The following is a 22,366-nucleotide window of genomic DNA, read 5'->3' on the forward strand; positions in this document are numbered from 1 at the left end:
GGAATGAGTCCCATTGTTCAACTGGAATACCATTTCTCTTGAATTATCTTATGGCCAAAGCCTGAAGAGCATGGGTTCCCAGAGAGCCAAAGGATTTCATGAACCCTCGTTTTAAACATGCTGCCCTGTGAGCGTACTTTGAACAGCTTTTCATACTATAGTTGGATTTGTATAAATCCAGCCACATTCCTAAGACTGACTTGTGTGCATTTATGACTAAAGTCAGTGCTTCAGAAATTGGTGGCAGATAATGACCACAAACTTTTTTTTGTTTTGGTGTTGTTTGGAGCTTGATTATTTAAAACAAGTGCATGACATTTTTAGGTTCACTTGACTTTACAGAGATACTAAAGGAAATTTATGCTATGTTTTGCCTTTGGTGGATGTTTCAGTGACTTTTTTACAGGCAGGGGAAAGTAGGGTCATAATAAATACCACTGCAATGGCTGTAAGACCTTTTCAGTCAGAAGCTATAAGATGGTTACTTTGAGAAATAAAGGTTTCACATCAGGAAATGTTTTATTGTCAGGGAAACATTTAAGGAATCTGACATTTCCCTGAACTAAGGCTTTGTGTTTACAAATGTCACAGTCCAGAAAATTGTTTCATCATTCTTATAATAAACAAATGTAGCTTTCTGACTCTGCAAATTTTGCATCACCAACTAATTTTTTTACTTTGTCTTATAAGGAATAATAGTGTTTGGGTTTCTTTTCCTTTTAAAGTGTTGTTTTACGTAAACTAAGATGCATTTGTCTTTGAATGGATCACCTGCTTTGGGGGTCAGCAGTTTGTCACTGGAAAAAGAAAAATCTTTGACTCAGATTTGGAACTTAATTATTTATGACAGTTAATTATAAGGACTTCAGTTTGTGGGAATGCAGCAGGTGATATAATAATCTACTTGATAATCTAATTGAAACAACCAAAATGTTGTAAAAAGTTAATAAAGCATCTACTAAATATATTGCTAATTGGCACAAAAGAAGAGAAATCATAGAGACCAAAGACAAAATGAAAACAGGAATCCTGGGATGTAAGCTGGTTTGTCTCAGAATGTTTCTGCTGGGTTTTGAGTCTGAGCTTCCCTTTGGTGATGGTGTATGGATTATTGAGGAATAGACCTGCCAACGGTGGAGTGGGAAGTCGGGGAGAGGCAGGGTATGTAGTAAGGAAACCTGCGTATTTCTATCTTGTAGGCAGGATTTGAATTCTCCTAAAACAGAAGGACTGACATTCATGTGTGTGCACGTTGACTTGATTCTCTCTATGGGGTCCAAAAATCTCCATGCCAAGAATTTAAAGTGCTCCCAGGTTGGTTGCCTCCCAAGAAGCAAACAGAAGCCAGATACAAATCTTATCTGAAATAATGTCACTTCCACCCAGGCCTCCAAGAATTCTCACAGATAGCATATCAAGGGAAATCAGTTCACAATTAGAAATCACAGATTAGATGAAGAAATTCACCAGCATGAGAAGTAGAGCCAGCAGATTCACACCAGAGTGGAATTATCAGATTCCTAATGATGCTGAAACTGAAACTGCAATACTTTGGCCACCTGATGTGAAGAACTGACTCATTGGAAAAGGCCCTGATGCTGAGAAAAATTGAAGGTGGGAGGAGAAGGGGATGACAGAGGATAAAATGGTTAGATGGCATCATAGACTCAATGGACATGAGTTTGGGTAAACTCCGGGAGTTGGTAATGGACAGGGAGGACTGGCGTGCTGCAATCCATGGAGTTGCAAAGAGTCGGACATGACTGAGCGACTGAACGGAACTGAATATAAAATAATTGTGTAAATGCACTTTTAAAAACAGTGATGCTGCTTTAAAAAAAAATAAATGAGAAGCTTGGAAACATAAGCAAGAAACAAGATATTATAAATAATGACCAATCATTTGGAAGAGGACTAAGTAGAACTTCTAAAATTAGAAGTATGATTAATGTTAAAAGTTAGGTTATTAGGTTAAAGAAGAGATGAGACATAGCTGAAGAGAGAATTTGTGAAAGTGAGTATAAAAAGAAATTACATGAATGCAACCCACAAAGAGATGGAAAGCATTTGAGTGGTTAGGAGACATGGAGAAGAACATATTGGGACCATCCATTTTTCAGAAGACAACTGGCCAAATTTGTTAAAATGAAAATGATGTAGCTGTCTTAATATTGGAGTAGACTTTAAAGCAACATACATTGCTTGAGATAAAACTTCGTAATCATAAAAAGTTCAATTCAGTTTTATTTAGATATAATAATTCTAATTGTGTATGTACCTAACAGCATACTTCCAAAATACAGAGAGTAAAAATTAACAGAAATATAACTAATGACAGACAAATCTACAATCAGAAGCATTTTAACAGACCTTTTCTTTAACTGATAGAAAAAACGGCCCCTTAAGCCAATAAATATTCAGATTTGAACAAAAGATTAATAAATTACTTAATAGTGGTCTGGTACTCCCATCTCTTTAAGTATTTTCCACGGTTTATTGTGATCCACACAGTCTTTAGCACAGTCTTTAGATCTACGAAGACTTTAGCATAGTCAATGAAGCGGAAGTAGAATTCCCTTGCTTTTTCCGTAATCCAGTGAATGATGGCAATTTGATCTCTTCCTCTGCCTTTTCTAAATCCAGCTTTTGTACATCTGGAAGTTCTCAGTTCATGTACTGCTGAAGCCTAGCTTGAAAGATTTTGAGTGTAACCTTGCTAACATGTGAAATGAGCGTAATCGTACGGTAGTTTGAACAATCTTTAGCATTACCTTTCTTTGGGATTAGACAGAAAACTGATCTTTTCCAGATCTTTTCCTGTGGCTACTGCTGAGTTTTCCTAATTTACTAATATATTCAGTGGAGCACTTAAACAACATCATCTTTTAGGATTTTAAATAGCTCAGCTGGAATTCCATCACCTCTGCTAACTTTGTTCTTAGTAGTGCTTCCTAAGGCCCATTTGACTTCACATTCCAGGATGTCCGGCTCTAGATGAGTGACACCCCATCGTGATTATCCAGGTCATTAAGACCTTTTTTGTACAGTTCTTCTGTGTATTTTTGCCGCCTCTTCCTAATATCTTCTGCTTCTGTTAGATCCTTACCATTTCTGTCCTTTATCATGCCCATCCTTGCATGAAATGTTCCCTTGATATCTCCAGTTTTCCTGAAGAGATCTCTGATCTTGCCCATTCTGTTGTTTTCCTCTATTTTTTTGCATTGTTTATTTAAGAAGGCCTTCTTTTTTCTTCTTGCTGTTTTCTAGAACTCTGCATTCCTTTGGGCATATCTTTCCCTTTTTCCCTTGTCTTTCACTTCTCTTCTTACCTCAGCTATTTGTAAAGCCTCCTCAGGCAACCACTTTTCAATCTTGCATTTCTTTTTCTTTGGGATGGTTTTGGTCACCACCTCCTGTTCAGTGTTACAAACTTCCATCCATAGTTCTTCCGGCACTCTGTCTACCAGATCTAACCCCTTGAATATATTGGTCACTTCCACTGTATAGTCATAAGGGATTTGATTTAGGTCGTTCTTGAATGACCCAGTGGTTTCCCCTACTTTCTTCAATTTAAGTGTAAATTTTGCAATAAGGAGCTCATGATCTTGAGCCATAGTCAGCTCCAGGTCTTGTTTTTACTGACTGTATAGAACTTCTCCATCTTTGGCTACAAAGAGCATAATCACTCTGATTTTGGTATTGACCATCTGGTGATGTCCATATGTAGAGCCATCTCTTGGGTTGTTGGAAAAGTGTGTTTGCTATGACCAAGTCCATTCTCTTGACAAGACTCTGTTAGCTTTTGCCCTGCCTCATTTTGTAAACAACAGCAACTTAACATATCACAGCAAAAAATCTGCAAATACACATTCTTTTCAGTCATATAAACATTCTGCTGCTGCTGCTAAGTAGCTTCAGTCATGTCCGACTCTGTGCGACCCCATAGACGGCAGCCCACTAGGCTCCCCCGTCCCTGGGATTCTCCAGGCAAGAACACTGGAATGGGTTGCCATTTCCTTCTCCAGTGCATGAAAGTGAAAAGTGAAAGTGAAGTCGCTCAGTCATGTCCAACTCTTAGCGATCCCATGGACTGCAGCCTACCAGGCTCCTCTGTCCATGGGATTTTCCAGGCAAGAGTACTGGAGTGGGGTGCCATTGCCTTCTCTGATAAACATTCTAAAGTCACTTAAAAATTAGGCTGCAATTTTTTTGTCAACAATTTTAAAAAGATTGAAATCATACAGAATATGTTCTTTGTATACAGTAGGATTTAACCAGAAGTCAATAATGATAACCAGAGGATAAATAATCTTACAAAGATACTGCCAGATCAGACACCAAGAATAGAAAGAAATCAGACTCAAAAAATCCATGTTGTGTGGTTTCATTATATTAGAAATTAAAAAATGAGGCAAAATTAGACTATAGTGTTCATGGCTGCATGTTCAGGCAAAAAGTGAACAAAGACAAATAAGAAAGTGATTACCATAAAAGGATAATAATTACCTTCAGAGGGTAGAGGGCTTGTTCAGGCCATCATAGTGCAAGACGTTCCTTCTTGTTTTGTCATCAAAGATATATCCATTGTACTTAAGTGCTTATTCTTCCAGATGAACTTTAAACAGTATTGTAAAATTCCCTAAAAAGCATTTGGAATTGTGTTACGTTTATAGATTTCTTCTGGAATTATTTGCATCTTTGAAATATGAAGTCTTCCCGTCTAGGGATATGGTATGTGTTTCCAGTTACTCGATTTTGTTTTATTGTTTTTTTAAGATTCTTTAGAAAAATTTTGGAGCTTTTCTCATAGAGTCCACGTTTCTTGTTAAGTACATTCCTAAGTATTTCATTAATTTTGCTTCTAATGTGAATGAGGTCCCTTTGCTGCCCCAACCGTGTTTTTCAATAGGTATTACTAATATGTGGGAAAGCTAAAGTTTTTTTTTAACTGCCTATCTTATTTTTAATTCCTGTAGTTTATTTTAAAATAATATTTGTTGGGTTTTTGTTGTGGGGTGAGTATTAGTAGTTACTTTATAATAACTTTCTCATTTGCTTACTGTTTCTCAATAGTTGAGAATGTGAGGCTCAGCAAAGGATAAAGAGTTTGTTCAAGGTCATGTGGCTAAATACTGGTTGGAGCTAAGGTTTTAATCCTGTTATGTGTAACTGAAAAACTACCATGGGATTATATTTTCCCTGATTAATTTAATTCAACAACAAATTATATAAAGATGTTGTGTTATGGAGATGAATTAGATAATGAATGTAAAATCGCGAGGAATGTAAATGAACTATCCAAATTAATGTAGCAGTTTCACTGTGAAATTAAAGGTAGGAGATTCATTGGAGAATAGTTGAGATCTGGCTTGCCTTTGAGCAGTTTAGAAGTCATAGAGCTTTCTCATTTATAAAATTTTTGAGATGTCCTCTGAATATTTATGTCTGATATATTATGAACCAGATGTCTTCCCAGTGGATTTTTTTTAATATTAAAAGTGGCATTTGGTAAGCCATTTAAATGATGATGATGGTGGATGCATATAAGATTTCTTTGTAGTGATGACCTTCAGCAGACTAGTTCTTACAACAGAAGGATTGGAAAATGTTCCCCCTTGCGTTCAACACCAGTTTTATTTTGTACCTTTGAAGGTGCCATTCTACTTGGGTGCTGAATATCTAGCAGCGAATAAAAAAAAGGCAAATTATAAACAAGCGTATTAGGTACAGTTGACCCTTGAACCACGTGGAAGTTATATAGTCAGTCCCCTGGATACATGGTCCCTCTGCATCCATGAATTCAGCCAACTACAGATCATGGGTTAAGTACTGCAGTATTTACCTTTGGAAAAAACCCTCCTATAAATGAACCCATGCAGTTTGAGCCGGTGTTGCTCAAGGGTCAGCTGTGTATATCTTGAAAGAAGTGCTGTGAAGAAATGATTTGTGAGTGGGTCCGGCAGGCAAGGCAGTGTACAATAGGCCCTGAGGTGAAGCATGTCATAAGGAGCCTGCCAAAGGCCAGTGTTGCCCGAGGACCAGGTGAGGCACAAGTTGGAGCATCTGAGGTTGGCTCAGTGGCAAGGCCTATAACATGCAGGACCATGGAGATCATAGCAAGGAATTTGGATTTTATTCAGAGAGACATGGGGAGATTTCTAAGAAAAGTACCAGCTGGGACCAGTGTAAGATATTAAGACATTGTAGTGGGAAGACCAGGCGGAAAGCTAATGCTGCAGGCCAGGGTTTCCCAGCTAGGCACTCGTGACATTCAGGGCTGGCTGACTCTTTGTCCAGGCGGCTATTCTGTATCTTGAAACAGCATCTCTGGCCTCTACTCGCTAGGTAGAGGCAGAGAGTAGCAGCCCTCCTGTCACTTTGCAAGCTGTAACCCCCACAGTGTCTGCAGACATTTCCAGGAGTCCCCTGGGGGGATGCGGTCATCCTCAGTTGTGGGCCAGTGCTCATAACCAGAGGGAATGAACACTTGGGGTGGAGTGGTGGCAGTGGAGGTAGAAAGACGTGCTGAGATTTGAGTTCCACTTAGGTAGAAGAGGATGTGCTGGATTACAGGGATTCAGACAGATTCCTTGGACAGACTATTCTCCACTCATCTTCATTGCCAGATTTTTCTGGAAAGGTTTCCTTTGAGTTTTTTGGAAACCTTAAAATTCACCCACAGTCATCCTCACTCTATCTCATGCCGTAGATATTCCAAACATTGTTTCTGCTTTGTGTTCTGTAGACAGAAAAGATCTATCCCCTCCCTACACACAAACCACACCACTTCAAATCCCAGAGAGGTGACGGAGGTGCTTGGTCTCTCACCAGGAATCCTGAAGTGGGTGAAGCTGATCGACAACTTCGAAGGAGAGTATGACTACGTGACCAACGAGGGCACGGTGTTCACGTTCAAGACAAATCGCCATTCTCCTAACTACCGCCTGATCAACATTGACTTCACGGATCCCGAGGAGTCCAGGTGGAAAGTGCTGGTTCCTGAGCACGAGAAAGACGTCTTAGGTAAGAGTACGTGCTGCTCGGAGGTTGTGCTTTTGTTTCTGATAAGAATGTCAAGACACTGGTGTATCTCTCATTCTCTGGTAACCAGTTACAAGGTAAAGAACCTTCAACTTATGATCCCGAAAAGTCTTAATAGAGCAGCCAAGTGTTTATTACCATGTGACATTTTATAATTAGCACAATATTGTGTGGGATCTTCATAAAAATTGTGAAGGTATGAATCCAGACCTTCAAAGGTGGAGCTTTTTTATTAAATATTGACTGTCTTTGTGTAGCTATTATCTGATAATAAGTGCTAATGTTTAAATTTTTTAAACTATTTGGATTCAGAATCCTTAGCTTTTAGCTTTGGAATAACCTTTGGCTGTTCATTTTATACCTATTGTAGATCTTAGGCTGGATTTATAGTCCTCTTACCAGAAGAGAAGAGAGACTATTGTCAGATTTAATTGAGATCAATTGCACTTGCTGCTGTGTGCGCTGTGCTACAATAACGTCTTAAGAGCATCACTTCTGAGTCCATCATGTTTCACAGAGCCTTTAAGTTCCCATTTATTCATTTTCTCAGTGATTTTCCAAAAATGATATACTGCTTTATAAGTTACTTATTGCCTGAAAGCTGGATTTGACTTAAAATGAGACTTACTAATTTTGCTACAGTTTTTGACACAAAAGGAGAGTCGAATACCTTCAAGCTAGGGGAGAGTTTGCTTGTGGAGGTGAACTTCTGCTGATGGATTGAATAGGAATAAAATCTAGGGCCATTCCAAGGGAAGGTATAAGGTGTATAATCAGGAAAATAATTCTTTGTGAAAATGGCAGAGTGGCCCTGTGTCAGACGAAGCAGTCCTGACATGGGTTTTTCAGTGACTTGAAGCACATATATTGGAGTCAGATCCAGGTTCACATCCTGGAAAAGTAAGGACCCTTCCTCCCTGGCTCAAGACAGCATGCTCTGTGCCTGCGGATAGTTCAGCCTGGCCTTACTTGTAGAGCAGGAGGTGGGCACACAGTTACAGCTGAGTCTCAGGAAGTGCTTCACTAATGCGCTCCCCTCTGCCCCTGGACACCTGGCTCACCCATCCACCTGCTTCTGTACGGAGGCCTCTTACACCTCGGGTAGTCCTATCAGATGGGACCCAAGACAGCCCTGTCCATGCCCTTACCTACTCAGCCCCTATCTGCAGCTCAGGACTGCAGCTCATCCCAGGCTCTTCTCTGTCCATACCTGCTTCTCAGCTTGGATTAGACACCGGTGCTCTGTCTCTCTCAGCTGAGTTCTCCTGGTGGGGAGGGGACTTCACAACAGGACGGGGGCTCTTTCCAAGGAAGCCTGTTCATCTGTGTCCTCAAAACCTTCTGTTCACTCTCTGGACCTCATATGTTGGATGAAGGACCCGAGAATCTTAGAACAGGTTTCCTGCCTTCTCTGTTAGCATCTTCATGTGAGGAAACCGGTTTGCAGTGATTTTGGCTTCTGTGTACTGAGACAGAATGTCCCCTCCAGGGGTGGTAAGAGCCAGCTCTTGGTGAGCACTTCTTAATTGCCACCGGAGGGCCCCTCGGGCCTTGGCGGGTCCAAAGGAGACTTGGTGGCACAGGTCTTCGTGAAGAGTGCCCTGGGTGCTTTTCAGGTGAAGGTCAGGTTGGAACAGTGATTCTCTTGTATGGAACCATCAGAAATGCAAATATTTCCCAAGACATGTGAAGTTTCTGCCTTTTAAAGCCCACCCCCACCCCCCAAAGCAGTTTTAACTCTACCTTAAGGTGACAATCCTGTCTCATCTGCAGATCTAATGAAATGCAAATCAATGCTCAGAGATTTGTGGGAGCGGTGATGTATTTTTATAACCCTCCCTCTGAAAGGTTATAAGTTCTTTACACTGGAAAGGGGAAACCTTCAATATGCACTAGCACTCATCAATTCAAAGAGAAGCACAGGTAAATTTGCAATATATCATTAGCACAGAATGCCCTACTGAGAATAAAAACTAGAGATGAATCATAAAGTACAGCTGTTAAGTCAGAGCTTTTATTAACGACAGTCTACAAATTACCTTGTCCTTTTCTTATTCCCTTTGTCTGTTTTAGAATCCTATGTACTCATAGTTAACACAGATAGATTATTTTTTGACAGAAATAATTTACTTCCTCCCCCCCTTTCTTTAAAACATTAAAGCCACATGAAATACATTGCTTGATTGAAGTACTTTAAGAAAATCATATTGGTGGATGAGCAAATGACTTTTAGGTGTAATAGTTCTTTTTTATATCCTGACTTGAGGAGAAGTTTGCAGTAGGAACCTAAAGAACCTAATGAAACTGGGGCCCCTGGTGATCCTCAGAGCTCCCTCCGGCCCGTGTCTTGTTGAGCATTGATAATGTTATGTGTGTGAGCTGCTAGTTTCCTGGGTTATAAAAATAAGCAGTATTAAAAGCCCCTTGCCCTGCTCCATACCATGAAAACCAAGAAAGGCTCATCTTTTCCACATTCCTGAGCTGTTTCCTGCAGCCCTGTGCTGGCTTGCATTTGCCACAGCCTACCTCTCTGGATGGCCTGTCCTTGTCGCCGGCCGATCTCGTCCAGAGCACGGTGGATTGTGCTCAGGCCTGCCCGCACCACTTCCTCCTCTCCTCCTCTGCTCGCATACCTCCGCTCTGCCAGCTCTATCACCGACGACACAACAGTGAAGCTGCGTGCGGCCTGGGCATAGGGCGGTGGGGGGGGACTCCTGTCCCCGCCTAACCCTCAGATCCGCCTCCTCACCGCGGCCTGGTGACTCTTCCTGGAGATGCCCTTCATGTCTTGGCCACCCTTCTGCAAATTTGATCCCCAGCTCCATGTGGTGCTCTGCTTGGCTTCTTGGGGTTCCGATCTCTTCTCCACCCTCCATGTACTCTGCTGTTCTCTGGTCGGCCATGGGATGCATGCATCCATCACTGTTGTCACCCTTTGTGTATGTCACCCTTTCGTCCAACGGTAGCTCCACAGTAATGACCGAGCCAGAACTAAAGTTCCCCCACCCAGCTCACCGAACCCCCATCAGACCTCCCACCACCAACCCCACTCACCCCCAAAAGGGACGACGGTTTTCTTCTTGAAAATGGGCCTCTCACTCGTTTTCTTGCCGTCTTCCTCCCTTCCTGCTTCACTCCTGGTTCATTCGCCCTTCCCGGTTCATTCATATTCCTTTTCTCTCTTCTTTTCCCCAGCTCTGGCCTTCGTGCCTTGAGTTGTGTTTTCCCACCCTCTCTCCCGACAGAGAGCTGCCCTGTCCCCAACACCACCCAGGCACCCCACCTTCACTGTCCTCCAGATGTAACTCAGCACTTGCTCAAGGGCTCCCACTTATTTTGAATCTCAACCAGCCACTCACTCACCTTTGTTTACACGTTACTACTTATATTTTTACGTGATTGTGTCTCAAGGGCAGAAGTGACCTCATCTCCTTGCTGGTCTGTCCAGCACCTTGCAGGGTGCCAAGCACATGCCAAGCAAGGGTTTGGTGCTTTCTTATTGAATAAACAATCTTGGCAGACGAGGAGCATGATTCAGGTTTGGTTGTTTTCCATCTGTACCTCCTGTAACATGATACTGGACACGAAATAGGGCAGCAGGGTCACTTGTATTACACACGTTATTGAGATCATCAAAGGCTCCTGGTCCCAGGTGGAGAATATGCGATTACCTCTGGATCTGACATTGGCAATGATTTATTAGAGGGATATGCTGAAAACACAGTGAATGATTAAAGCCAATTTTAAAATCACTCAGCCAGTCTCAGTGCTACAGAGCACAGTGTAGAGCCCCAGAACTGTTGTTCAGTGAAATGAATGTTTTTGGCTAATTTTTAAAGCCACATTAGGTTTTACGTGTCCCTATCTTTTCAGAGTGGGTAGCTTGCGTCAGGTCCAACTTCTTGGTGCTGTGCTACCTGCACGACGTAAAGAACACCCTGCAGCTTCACGACCTGGCCACTGGTGCTCTCCTCAAGGCCTTCCCGCTGGAGGTCGGCAGCGTCGTGGGGTACAGCGGTCAGAAGAAAGACACCGAAATCTTCTATCAGTTTACTTCCTTTTTATCTCCAGGTGAGTCTTTCCACCAACATGGTCCAGTTTAGAAATCATACTCCCGTTGGGGTTTCTTTTGACAAACTGAAATATGATGCCATGTTATATTGAAAATTACATGTGCTGTGTTACAGCCAGAATTACTTAATATAAACTGGTAAAACGGATGCTCAGAACAAAGGGAAACGTGAACACCTAAGACTGCGCTCTCATTACTCTTATATCCTGAGTCTCTCTTCTGGGGACAGGACCAGCTGTTGTTCTAGGTTGATTTGAAAAATCGGTATGAACAAGTAAAACTGTAGATTGAGCCTTTAGTCTACATATATATCAAAACACACACAGCAGATAACTAAAAGTGTTAAATAAAAATCTGTAGTCACATCTGACATTTAAAAGCTGTTTTAAAACTGAGACTACATTCTGCTTTTGTTAAGCTGGATTAAAATAAAATTCTAAAAGTATAGTCTTACATCATATGGAGAGGGAAAAAAGGAAAAAACTTGTTACTTGGTTCTAGTAGAAAAGGAAGAAAACATTTACAATTTTGTGGCATCAGTTAATTTTCCCCAAAGTAAACATAACTCTTTTTATACTTTTTTTTTTTTTTAAGGTTTTTCACACTCACTTTGCTTGTTTGGGTTTTTTCCTGTTTCTGCACTTGGCTGCATTCAGCATTTCTGTTAGAGCCAAAGCTATGACACCCTGATCTGTCCCAGGAGCCTGGCCAGTTGGCAATTTGCAGTTGACTGGGCAGACCTTATCCTGAAAGCAATCTGGCTGAAGAAATGTCTGCACGTTCCTTATTTGTTTTTCAAGCCCCTTCATCGTCCTTTTTGTCCCAGCCAGTTTTGTTGCGGTCGTTTGGTTCTTGGCAAATAAAACAGATGCAGGGGACACTGAGCAGGAGTAGAAATGACTTTGTCCTCCTCCAGGGTTTGGCAGATGACAGTGATGGCTGATCCACTTTTTTGTCTGTGCCTCGGAGTCACAGAACAGGCAGTCTTTCAGGAATCTTAACCGTCATGGCAGGTTGCTGTCAGGGTTATTAAATCAAAAGAATAATGTTCTGTACATAGGTCTGATGGTCCATCTGGGACACCTAGCAATCTTTACTCACCCATGCACCTTTCAGAGGATCTCACAAAGATGTGGAAACCAGGGCCAGGAGCCCTGAACTGACAGGTCAAGAACCTCACGTCAGGGTGTCCTGCTCCTCACCACTCCTCCCCAAAGCCTGGAGGACAGTGGCAGCCAGTGGACAGGAACCAAGGAAAATTGCTTTCCTCCTCTCAGCCCAGTGCTGCGGGGTCTGCACTGTTTTCCTCAACTTACACTGGTTCCAGAAATTGAACTTTGGAAAACCTCACAGCCTTTAAACAGTTTTAATGGATAAAGAGCAACAAGGAGAACAGAGCAAGGCTGACTCACCTGCTCTTCATAAAAGCCAGAGTTCCCAGAGGCCTGTAAACCACCTTCAGTGACCCCATGTGGCCATTTATTTCAGGGACAAGTTCATCATTACCCGAAGATGAAAGGGCTCATTGTCCTAGCATACAATGATGGGTTCTGTGCCAAGCAGTGAAATATTATCTGTGACTCTGGCCGTGAAGTCTGGAAAGAGAAGTGTGTTCCTGATTCTGTACCAGCAGGCAGCTCCTGACCAAGCTTTATTTGTCACTGCAATGCTTTCTTCTTCTCCTTGTCTTTTCCTAATTCGTTTTGCCTCCAGCCTTTTCTTTTCTCTCCTTAATGTAATCTGATACCTAAAATCGGAGAACAGGGCTTCCAGGCTCAGGCTTTCTGAACCAAATGTAAAAATAAATAATTAAACTATATTCCCTGAAAGCAGGAAATGGTCAGTGTGTACATATGTACACATCCATATACATGTATGTCTGCTTTTCAAAGGCTGTCTTGCACTGCTCTCCGAAAGTTAACTGTCCACTGCTGCAGTAAACAACAGACACTAAATTATAAATAAAGCTCTAGGGCCAAAAGTACCTGCTGCACTCGCTGCTGTGGACACCTGATACATCTGGCAGGTGTACACCTGCTGACTTTGCTTCCCATGGAAGTACATGGTGAAGACATGTCTTGAGCAAAGCCATCTGGAAGAAAACAGGCAGTTGCACTTGGAGGAAAACAGGCAACCAGGGCAGTTTGGAGCACGATGCACTTATTCCCCGTGGCTCAAACCACTTAGTGGTTGAGCTGAGGGATGCTGTACTCAGGGAACCTGGGGGGGCTGTCTAAGGTTCACTCCAGACTTCGGTGTGTTGTAATAATCCAGTACAGCCATCCCAGTTGCATGGTTCTGAGAAACAGGGAGAAGAAATCAAAGAACCTTTCCCAGACTCTTTGGGAAAAGCATAAAAATGCTATAAGAGCAGTTTTAGGTCCATAGCAAAATTGAAGGAAGGGGACAGAGATTTCCTGTGTACTCCCTGTCCCTACACTGCCTCCCCTGTTATCACCATCCCCTACTCCAGTGGTATAGTTGCTACAGTTGATGAACCTGCATTGACACATCATAATTGCTCAAAGTCCATAACTTACCTTAGGACTCACTCTTGGTGTTGTACATTCTGAGTGTGGAGAAATGTATGATGACCTGTATCCATCAGTATGTGTTTTTATGGTATCATGCAGAGTAATTTCAGTACCCTAAAATGTCTGTGCACTCTGCACTCTGCCCTTTTCATCCCTTCTCCCCCTAGCCCCTGGCAACCACTGATCTTTTTTACTGTCTCCATAGCTTTGTCTTTTCCAGAATGACCTATAGTTGGAATCATATTAATAGATTATATAGACTTTTCAGATTGGCTCCTTCACTTAATAATATGCATTTAAGGTTGTTGCATGGGTTAATGGTTTATCTATTTTTTGCTATTATTATTTGATTATTTATTTTTTGTAATACTCCATCATCTGGATGTTCCACCATTTACTTATGCATTCACCTTCTGAAGGACATCTCGGTTGCCTCCAACTTTTGGCAGTCATGAATAAAACTGCTCTGAATATCTGTGTACAGGTTCTTGTGTGGACACATTTTCAACTCCTTTGGATAAATGACCAAAGAGTGCAAAAACATTTTAAGAGACTTATTTTTGTGTTTTTTTAATTTTAATATCCTTAAAACCCAACCTGTAATTGAATGAAACAGTGTCTACGTGGGTCATCTTTGCCGAGTTCTTTTGCCTTTTCTTTGCATATCCAGTTTTCCAGATTCCTATGTTGATCCTTTTGCAGTTTCTTCTAGAATTGACCCTTCTTTTTAACTCCCATCTCTTTCACCTCCTTACATTTATTTCCAATTATAGCAGGAATATCTGAGCTGATTGCCCTTCCCTCTTTCCTTTTGCTAGAATAGCCTTATTAAAGCACTGTTTTCATTAGGAGACCCATCTCCTCAAGTCCAAGACATCTCCTCTGGTCTTAAGGAACTTCCGAATTCGGTTCTCTTTTGCCCTTAAACTTTGAAATTATTCCCTAGAGATCACCTAACCAATACTCTCTGATTCATGACTCTAGGATGTTTTCTCCAATCCGATACCCGATTCTTATACTTAGCAAACCAATTGAGACAGGACACAAAACATCATTAGGCTATAGGGATTCACGTTACAACGTGGTTCTGCAGTGGGCTCACCTGGACTGACCCAGATGGATGTGAAAAAAGAAAATATCCGTCAAGTAAATTAAGCACTGGTTCCTTTAGGTGTAACCCAGCCTCCTCCAAAGTGCCACTTCTGTCCCAAATAGCAGAACAGAGATCAGGCACTTGGCACCCTTTCTCCCAACAGGAGCCAGCCCATGTTGTATAATTTCATTCTTCTGCTAGAGGCTTTGATGTCTCGATTTTTCTAGATAAGCAGGCATTTAGAGTGTGTTTCCTACTCACTGTCTTTCACTTGAGAAGTTTCATTCTAGTACTTTGGTGACTTACCTCAGGGCACTGCCCCAGGAACTGGTTGGTGGTTAGAGCTGGGAATCCTGGCTCCTCATCCTTTGTGAGTCACTGTAGTTCAGGTAACAGTGATGCTGGGGTGAGTCCAGGGCTTCAATGGCTCATGTTTGTTCTGCAATCTCGTCGTTGACTGGTGGTTTGGATTTTTTTTTTTTTTTTGAAGATGTAGATGCTTTTTGTGCTTTGAGGAAGTGGGGCAGGTACTAATGAAGAAGCTTTTCAAAAATTAACATATATGTGAAGATAGCCTTTGCCCTCAAGACTATATTTATCTGGGCAAGTACAGTACTCAGTGTGTCTGGTAATTTAGAATGTATGCCCAGAGTGTAGTCTGAAAATATTTTATGTATAAGGATATATTCCAACAAATATCCAAATACAGCTTCAACTAAGAAAGCCACTACTTCAGTCATATTATGCATCTCCCCACTGTCAATGTTAATCATATATTGTATGATTATATTATAAACCTTAAAATAATTTGTAAGCATGGTAATTGTGATAACATTCATGGGGATTAACAGTCCTGTTGTTAAAGTATCTAAACATATTGCTCTTTGCCAGTGGGGAGCAGAGTGCTGTTTCTCAGCTGTTAGTGAAGTTCATACATACACAGAGGAGTTGAAAAGAAAGCACGCTGCCATTTTAACATATGATCAATCAGTTTGAATGTACCCTGTGGGAGTAACTGCTTAGTTTCTGCTTTTGCAGCAAGTATCAGGATCTCTACATTGATTTTTCATATACTGATAGTGTATGTTTAAAGTATTATGTGGGAGGGCTGTTTCCACACCAGCCACTCTGGATGACTAATTGTTTCAGAAACGATAGCAATGTCATTGTTTTCAAACAGTAATGATTTATCTTACTTATTTTTCCTTTGATTTAGTTCTTTTTTGTTGTTAAGTTTTACTTATTTTATTTTGGGGCTGTGATGGGTCTTCGTTGCTGCACCTGGGCTTTCTCTCATTATGGAGAATGGGAGCTACTCTCTAGTTGCAGTGCGCAGGCTTCTTATTGCAAAGCACAGGCTCTGGGGCATGCAGGCTTCAGTAGCTGTAGCGTAAGAGCTCAGTAGTTGTGGCACATGGGCTTAGTTGCTCCACGGCATGTGGGATCCTCCCGGACCAGGGATCAAACCTATGTCCCTGGCATTGCAAGGCGAATTTTTATCCACTGGACCACCAGGGAAGCCCCTTTGTTTAGATATTAAATATTAGAATGCAGTAGTATTAAATTAAGAAAATGGGATTTTAATTAGTGGTTAAAATAGCTAAAAGTTTGTTGTGTATTCATCAATGTGTGTTGTGCACAGTTACTTGGATAGTCAGAATTTTAAAGGCAACTCTGAAAGACTCCCCTGAAAGGCTATCTTTGGTCCCTGATTGCTGTCCATGTGTGTGTCCACAGAGGGTTGAGTGTTAGGAAGCAGTAGTCCCAGAGTTCCCATCAAGAGACCCCTGATAGGCTGTTGACTTTGGGCACATCATTTGAGTTTTCCATCTTAATCACTGCTCAGGTGAAATAACCCTACATGAGGTGTCCCATCTTCTTTGACCTGTACTCCTAAGTGACCTGGCATTGGGAAAGACCTGTTATGTTTCTGCAGTTAGGTTTTACCTCTGCTCTTAGTCTTGAATGCATTAGAATCTTCTAAAATGATACAGAGATGACTGTTGTAAAAAAGAAGACCACATGGGATGGTGATGATGAAGTGTGAACAGTCATGCAGCATTACATGGTCCACATGCAGGCTGTTCTGAGGTCTCTTTCTGCAGTGACCTTAAACAGCACTGCTGACTGTGCTTTGTGATCCTTGCCCCTCTTGTATCTAGTGAGTTTATGGACTTAACTAAGATTTGCATTTCCTTCTAGGTATCATTTATCACTGTGATCTGACCAAAGAGGAACTGGAGCCCAGAGTTTTCCGAGAGGTGACTGTGAAAGGAATCGACGCTTCCGATTACCAGACAGTCCAGGTAGGGGGTATTTTATCTTGACAATGTGAGTTAAAAAATCTGACTTTCAGGCCAGGCTGTGCACACCCCAGTTTGTCAGCAGCTATGGAGGTAATCCACAGCAACATGGGCCACAGATACTTGGGAACGCCTGCTGCTTCTGGGCATTGAGCCCAGCAAGGTCCCTGCCCTCTTGGAGTTTACAGATTCTGCCACTCTTGACAGGAAGCCAGAGTCCCTTGTCTGGGGGATCAAAGCAACACAGTTTGTCTGCTTGCTTGAAAGTGGATTGTTTTCTGGCTCAGGTCTCATGGTGTGATAAGTAACAACATAGATTTTCTCTACATGAAGTATTCACTCAAGTGCTAGAAGGCAGTCTTTGCAGTCTGAAGTTCATCCATATGTCTGCCTGGCACAGGGTGAGCGCTCAATAAAATATTAGAATGGATGAATTAACTGTTTAATTGTCATGCGTAGCAGGCTCAGTCTCTGGTCACCATACTTTCACATTAAGAATCTCCATTTTTTTTGTTTTCTCAGTGGCCCATAGGTACTGAGTCTCCCAGAAATCAAATCCCTCATTGACAAATGATGCAAAATGACTCTGTTCCTTTGCAATGACAGGTCACCTGTCAGGTACCAGGTGTTTATCAGGGCTCTCCTACCAGGGGGCCTGGACCACAGAGACCCAGGTTAGGATTCAGAGTGTTGTTTCCAAAGGAAAGTTAGAAAAAAGGAGCACTGGATACCCTGAGAATGTTTCTGTGAAACTAGAGCATCATTTTAACATGGTGAATTGCTCTTCACCTGTCTAAGAGAAGTCTAGATGATGGGCTAGATCTAGATCAAAGATAAAACTGTTTGGCCGGCTGAATCTGGCCTAGGCTGCAGATCACCAGCCTCTCTTCTATATCAGGAGTCAACTTACTGGCCTCTGGTTTTTTGGAGAATAGCCACGTTTGTTCACATAGTGTTTGTGGCTGCCTTAGTGCTTTAACAGTGCAGCAGAGACTGTGGCCCACAAAGGCTAAAGTGCTTAGTATTTGGCCCTCCACGACAAAGTTTGCTGATCCTTGATCTATATTAAATAGTACTTATAAAGTCAGAGAGCATTCTCAGTAGAGGTCCAGGGTCTTTGTCTTCAAGCTCTGTCAGCTTGAAGTCTGAAATCTGCATGTATTGTTTGATACATCTTGGTTGACATAGGATGAGTCATTTAACTTTTCTGCCAGTTTTTTCAGCTGCAAAACAGTACCCATTTTGCAGGATTCCTGCAGGATTATATGAGATGATATATATAGGCATACCTTGTTTTATTGTTCTTTGCTTCACTGTGCTTTGCAGATACTGTGTTTTTGTTTTTTTTTTTACAAATTGAAGGTTTGTGGCAGTTCTGCATCTAGCATATCTATTGGTGCCATTTTTCCGACAGCATTTGTCCATTTCATGTGTCTGTGTCACATTTTGGTAATTTCTTGCTGAGTTTCAAACTTTCATTATTGTTATATTTGTTATGATTGTGATTTTTCATGTTGTTATTGCAAAAAAGATGACTCACTGAAGGCTCAGATGATGGTTAGCATTTTCTAGCATTTAAATATTCTTTAAGGTATATACAGTGTTGTTTTAGACTTAATGTTGTTGCACACTGAATATTGTTGTTGTTGTTCAGTTGCCCAATCGTGTCCGACTCTCTGTGACCCCCTGGAGTGCAGCACGCCAGGCCTCCCTGTCCCTCACCATCTCCTAGAGTTTGCCTAAGTTCATGTTCATTGCATCAGTGATGCCATCCAGCCATCTCATGCTCTGACCCCCTCTTCTCCTTCTGCCCTCTATCTTTCCCAGCATCAGGAACTTGTCCCGTAAGCCATCTGTGTGCATCAGATGACCAAAATACTGGAGCTTCAGCATCAGTCCTTCCAGTGAATATTCAGGGTTGATCTCCATTAAAATTGACTGGTTTGATTTCCTTGCTGTCCAAGGGACTTTCAGAAGTCTTTTCCAGCACCACAGTTTGAAGGCATCAATTCTTTGGCATTCTGCCTTCTTTACAGTCCAGCTTTCTCGACTGTATGTGACACTGAATAGACTACAGTATAGTGCAAACGTAACTTTTCCATGTACTAGGAAAACAGAAAATTCATCTGACTCGCTTTATTGTGACACTTGCTTTATTGCGGGGGCCTGGAACTGAATCTACTGTGTCTCCAAGGTCTGCCTGTATTAAGGGTCTGGCACATAGGGTTCAGTCAGTAAAGAATCTGCCTGTAATGCAGGAGACCTGGGTTTGATCCCTGGATGGGGAAGATCCCCTGGAGAAGGGCATGGCAACCCACTCCAGTATTCTTGCTTGGAGAATCCCATGGGCAGAGGACCCTAGTGAGCTCTAGTCCATAGGGTTGCAAAGAGTCAGACATGACTGAGAGACTAATGCTTTCATGTAGAATGTAATCAGTTTTTTTCAAAAAGTGTTAGAAGTAAATATGGCAGACTTTTAGGTTTCCATAGCTAGTTTGGCTTCTTTCAGTTTCAAGGTGAGCCATTGCCTGGAGAGAGATCTTTTAGGGGCCGATAGCCCCAGTCTAGTGCTTGTATGGTTCATTAATTCACCCTAGTCCTGCGTTAGACTTTTAACATCACTTTTAGGCTGTCATGCCTTGCTGTTTTTCATTTTCTCTGTGTGTAAAAATTGTGTGCCTGTCAGCTATAACATTTGGCCTTCTCAGGGACTACTTCTAGTCCTTGCCTGGACATCCTCAGGGCAGTGGAGGGGAGAGGGTCTGTGTGTGTGTGTGTATGTGTGTGGTGCAAGACACTGCCTCTCCCATCTGTAATGCAAAGGGTTCCTGGGCAGCGAGAAGTGGCTGTCCCCTCGTGGCTGCTCTAGGATTGGGCACTGTTGCCCATGAGACACCCCTCACTTCAGCCCTCATCTTCTCTTCATGTCTGTTGTGCAGCCCCTCAGGTCTGTATTTTTTTAAAGAATTCTCTTTTCTGCTTCCCACAACTCATGCCAAAGTGAGTAATTGTGGAGTTTGTGGCAGGGAGGAGGGACCTGTGATCATAACAGCTGCCTAGATGGCAGCTTCTTATAGGAAAGTGGTTCTTCCTTCTCAGGGAGGATGGTTGGAGTTGTTTTTCCTATCAAGTAGCTGTTTTTTTCTATTCTTTACAGATGGTACACAAAGAAACTAGTTACAACCTAATATGTGTTGTTTTCAGATATAAATGAAAAGATAAAACTTTACAGCCAAGCACATGCTTGTGTGGAGTAGAAATCCCTCAGCTCTGTGCACAGCAACCTGAAATTTCCAGATTAAACTGAGGAGGAAGTATGCTCGGGTGATGCCAGTCGCATGCCATTGGAAAAGGCACTGAAGTCCTCTGTGTGTGGCTGTCCATTTCACAAAGAAAATTCCCCTAACCTTGAGCTACTGAAATACTTAGAAGCTTTTGTTTGTACAAGAGCAGTGGAAAAAAAGATGAAAAGATTCATGGGAAGTATTTAAGGGGATAGTAACTGAATAACTGAGAGAACACATTGGTTTTACAACTTTTATGAAGGTATAATCTCTCTAGTATAATGCCATCAGGAGACTTTAATATGTTGATTATACACATCATACATATTGCACTGAGTTATCTTTTTGTGGGTGAAGGTGGCTTTGGAATGTACCGTGATATCACAGTACCATAGACTGAAAGTCCATTTTGCAGTGGCTTAGCTCAGGTGTACACAGCAGAGCTTTGACAGGAAATGTGAGTGTGACATATGTGCTCACATTGTGATCAGACTCTCAGCAGTGTTGCCAACAATAACCAGCCTGTAAAAGCAGGCCCTAGAGAAGGGTTTGTGCATGAGAGGAAAACATCCTCATAGTGTATAATAGAAACCACAGCATTTGCGGGGGCAGGGGGAAGATTCATTTTTTGTTTTCAATTACTTCAGGGTAGTGCTGCTTTTGATTTTGCATGACCCTGGTGTTTGTATTTATTCTGTATGTGATTTAAAAAGAAAATTCCCTGGGATAATTGTTATTCTTTCTTACATTCTATGTACGTTATCATTTTGAAGCAAATACTACACAGATTGCCCTGCATGGTTAGTCAGTGCAGGTAATGGTGGCCACAGACATGCATGCCCACCTGGTGGTATAGCTCGTGAGATGTACTAAGTGAAGGAGAGAGAAAAAGGAGGGTCGAAGAAACACATGGCTAAACCAGCCACAGGGCTGTTCTTTGTGTAATGTATTTGCATTCAGGACCAGAGATCTTGAATGGTGGTGGGGGGATGTAGGGTGGGAGTGTCCTGTTTTGCTGACATACACAAAACATAGCTACTATATAGTCTTTACCCAGTCCTGACTACAGCTGTGGGAGAAAATTCATCTATATAGGAAATACAATTTTGAAAATCAGATCCTGGAAAAACTTTCTCTTCCAGTCTGTGGTACACATAAGAATTAAGTTTTGGGTAGGTTGATCACAGCTGCGGTTGACTGATCTTTTTCCTTTTTTTATTATGAATGACATGACCACTATGTAATATTGGTTAGAACATCTGTGCGCATGTCTTTAAAAATAAAAGGAAATACTGAGCATTAGAAATTACATTAATAACAAAGGTTTGGTGATAAGTGACTTATATAAAAAAAAATCTTGTCTATATTTATGATCAGTAATATGTTTCATTTTAAAACAAAGGGAAGGAATACGGAAATTTAGTCTGTCAATAAATATTTATAATGTGACGTGCAATGCCAGGTTGTACTGTTTGAATCCAGAGAAGTTCCAGACACAGGCACTGTCCCTGGAAAGTTTGCAGTCCGGCTAGAAAGTTGAGACATAGAGCTCTGAAAGGTCAGACACCCCAAGATGTTATCACAGTGATCGGGGGAAAGGTGAAAGTTTCCGTCAGCACCGTGATATCCTGGCCGGGATGCCCAGGGAATCTTCCTGGGAGAGTTGGAAACTGGGTTGAGCTTTGAGGGATGGCTGCTTTTATAAGCCCCAGGCCCCTACTGGGACTCCTGAACAATTTCACCACAGTTCTTCATTCAGAGATGGCCTCTACCTTTTCGTAGCAGTTTCAGTTCAGTTAAGTTCACTTCAGTCACTCAGTCGTGTCGGACTCTTTGCGACCCCATGAACCGCAGCATGCCAGGCCTCCCTGTCCATCACTAACTCCCTAAGTCCACCCAAACCCATGTCCATCAAGTCGATGATGCCATCCAGCCATCTCATCCTCTGTCGTTCCCTTCTCCTCCTGCCCTCAATCTTTCCCAGCATCAGGGTCTTTTCCAATGAGTCAGCTCTTCGCATCAGGTGGCCAAAGTATTGG

At 41.9% G+C, this 22,366-nt stretch overlaps 1 protein-coding gene across 4 annotated transcripts in view; it reads left to right on the forward strand.

Moving 5' to 3' along the window:
• The window catches only part of PREP (prolyl endopeptidase), a 135,962-nt gene that overhangs the window by 63,209 nt on the left and 50,387 nt on the right, over positions 1 to 22,366 (forward strand). For all 4 annotated transcript variants that reach the window (XR_014065179.1, XM_081529322.1, XM_081529323.1 and 1 more), the window contains 3 exons: positions 6,832 to 7,023; positions 10,915 to 11,112; positions 16,943 to 17,046. Coding sequence is in view for 3 of the 4 variants with exons in the window: in XM_081529322.1 (XP_081385448.1) it covers positions 6,832 to 7,023; positions 10,915 to 11,112; positions 16,943 to 17,046 (494 nt within the window). In the remaining variant the exon portion in view is untranslated. The remainder of the gene's footprint in view (positions 1 to 6,831; positions 7,024 to 10,914; positions 11,113 to 16,942; positions 17,047 to 22,366) is intronic.

The sequence above is a fragment of the Giraffa tippelskirchi genome, chromosome 9 (genome assembly GCF_054371585.1).
Source record: "Giraffa tippelskirchi isolate mGirTip1 chromosome 9, T2T-mGirTip1v1.2.pri, whole genome shotgun sequence".
Lineage (NCBI taxonomy): Eukaryota > Metazoa > Chordata > Mammalia > Artiodactyla > Giraffidae > Giraffa > Giraffa tippelskirchi.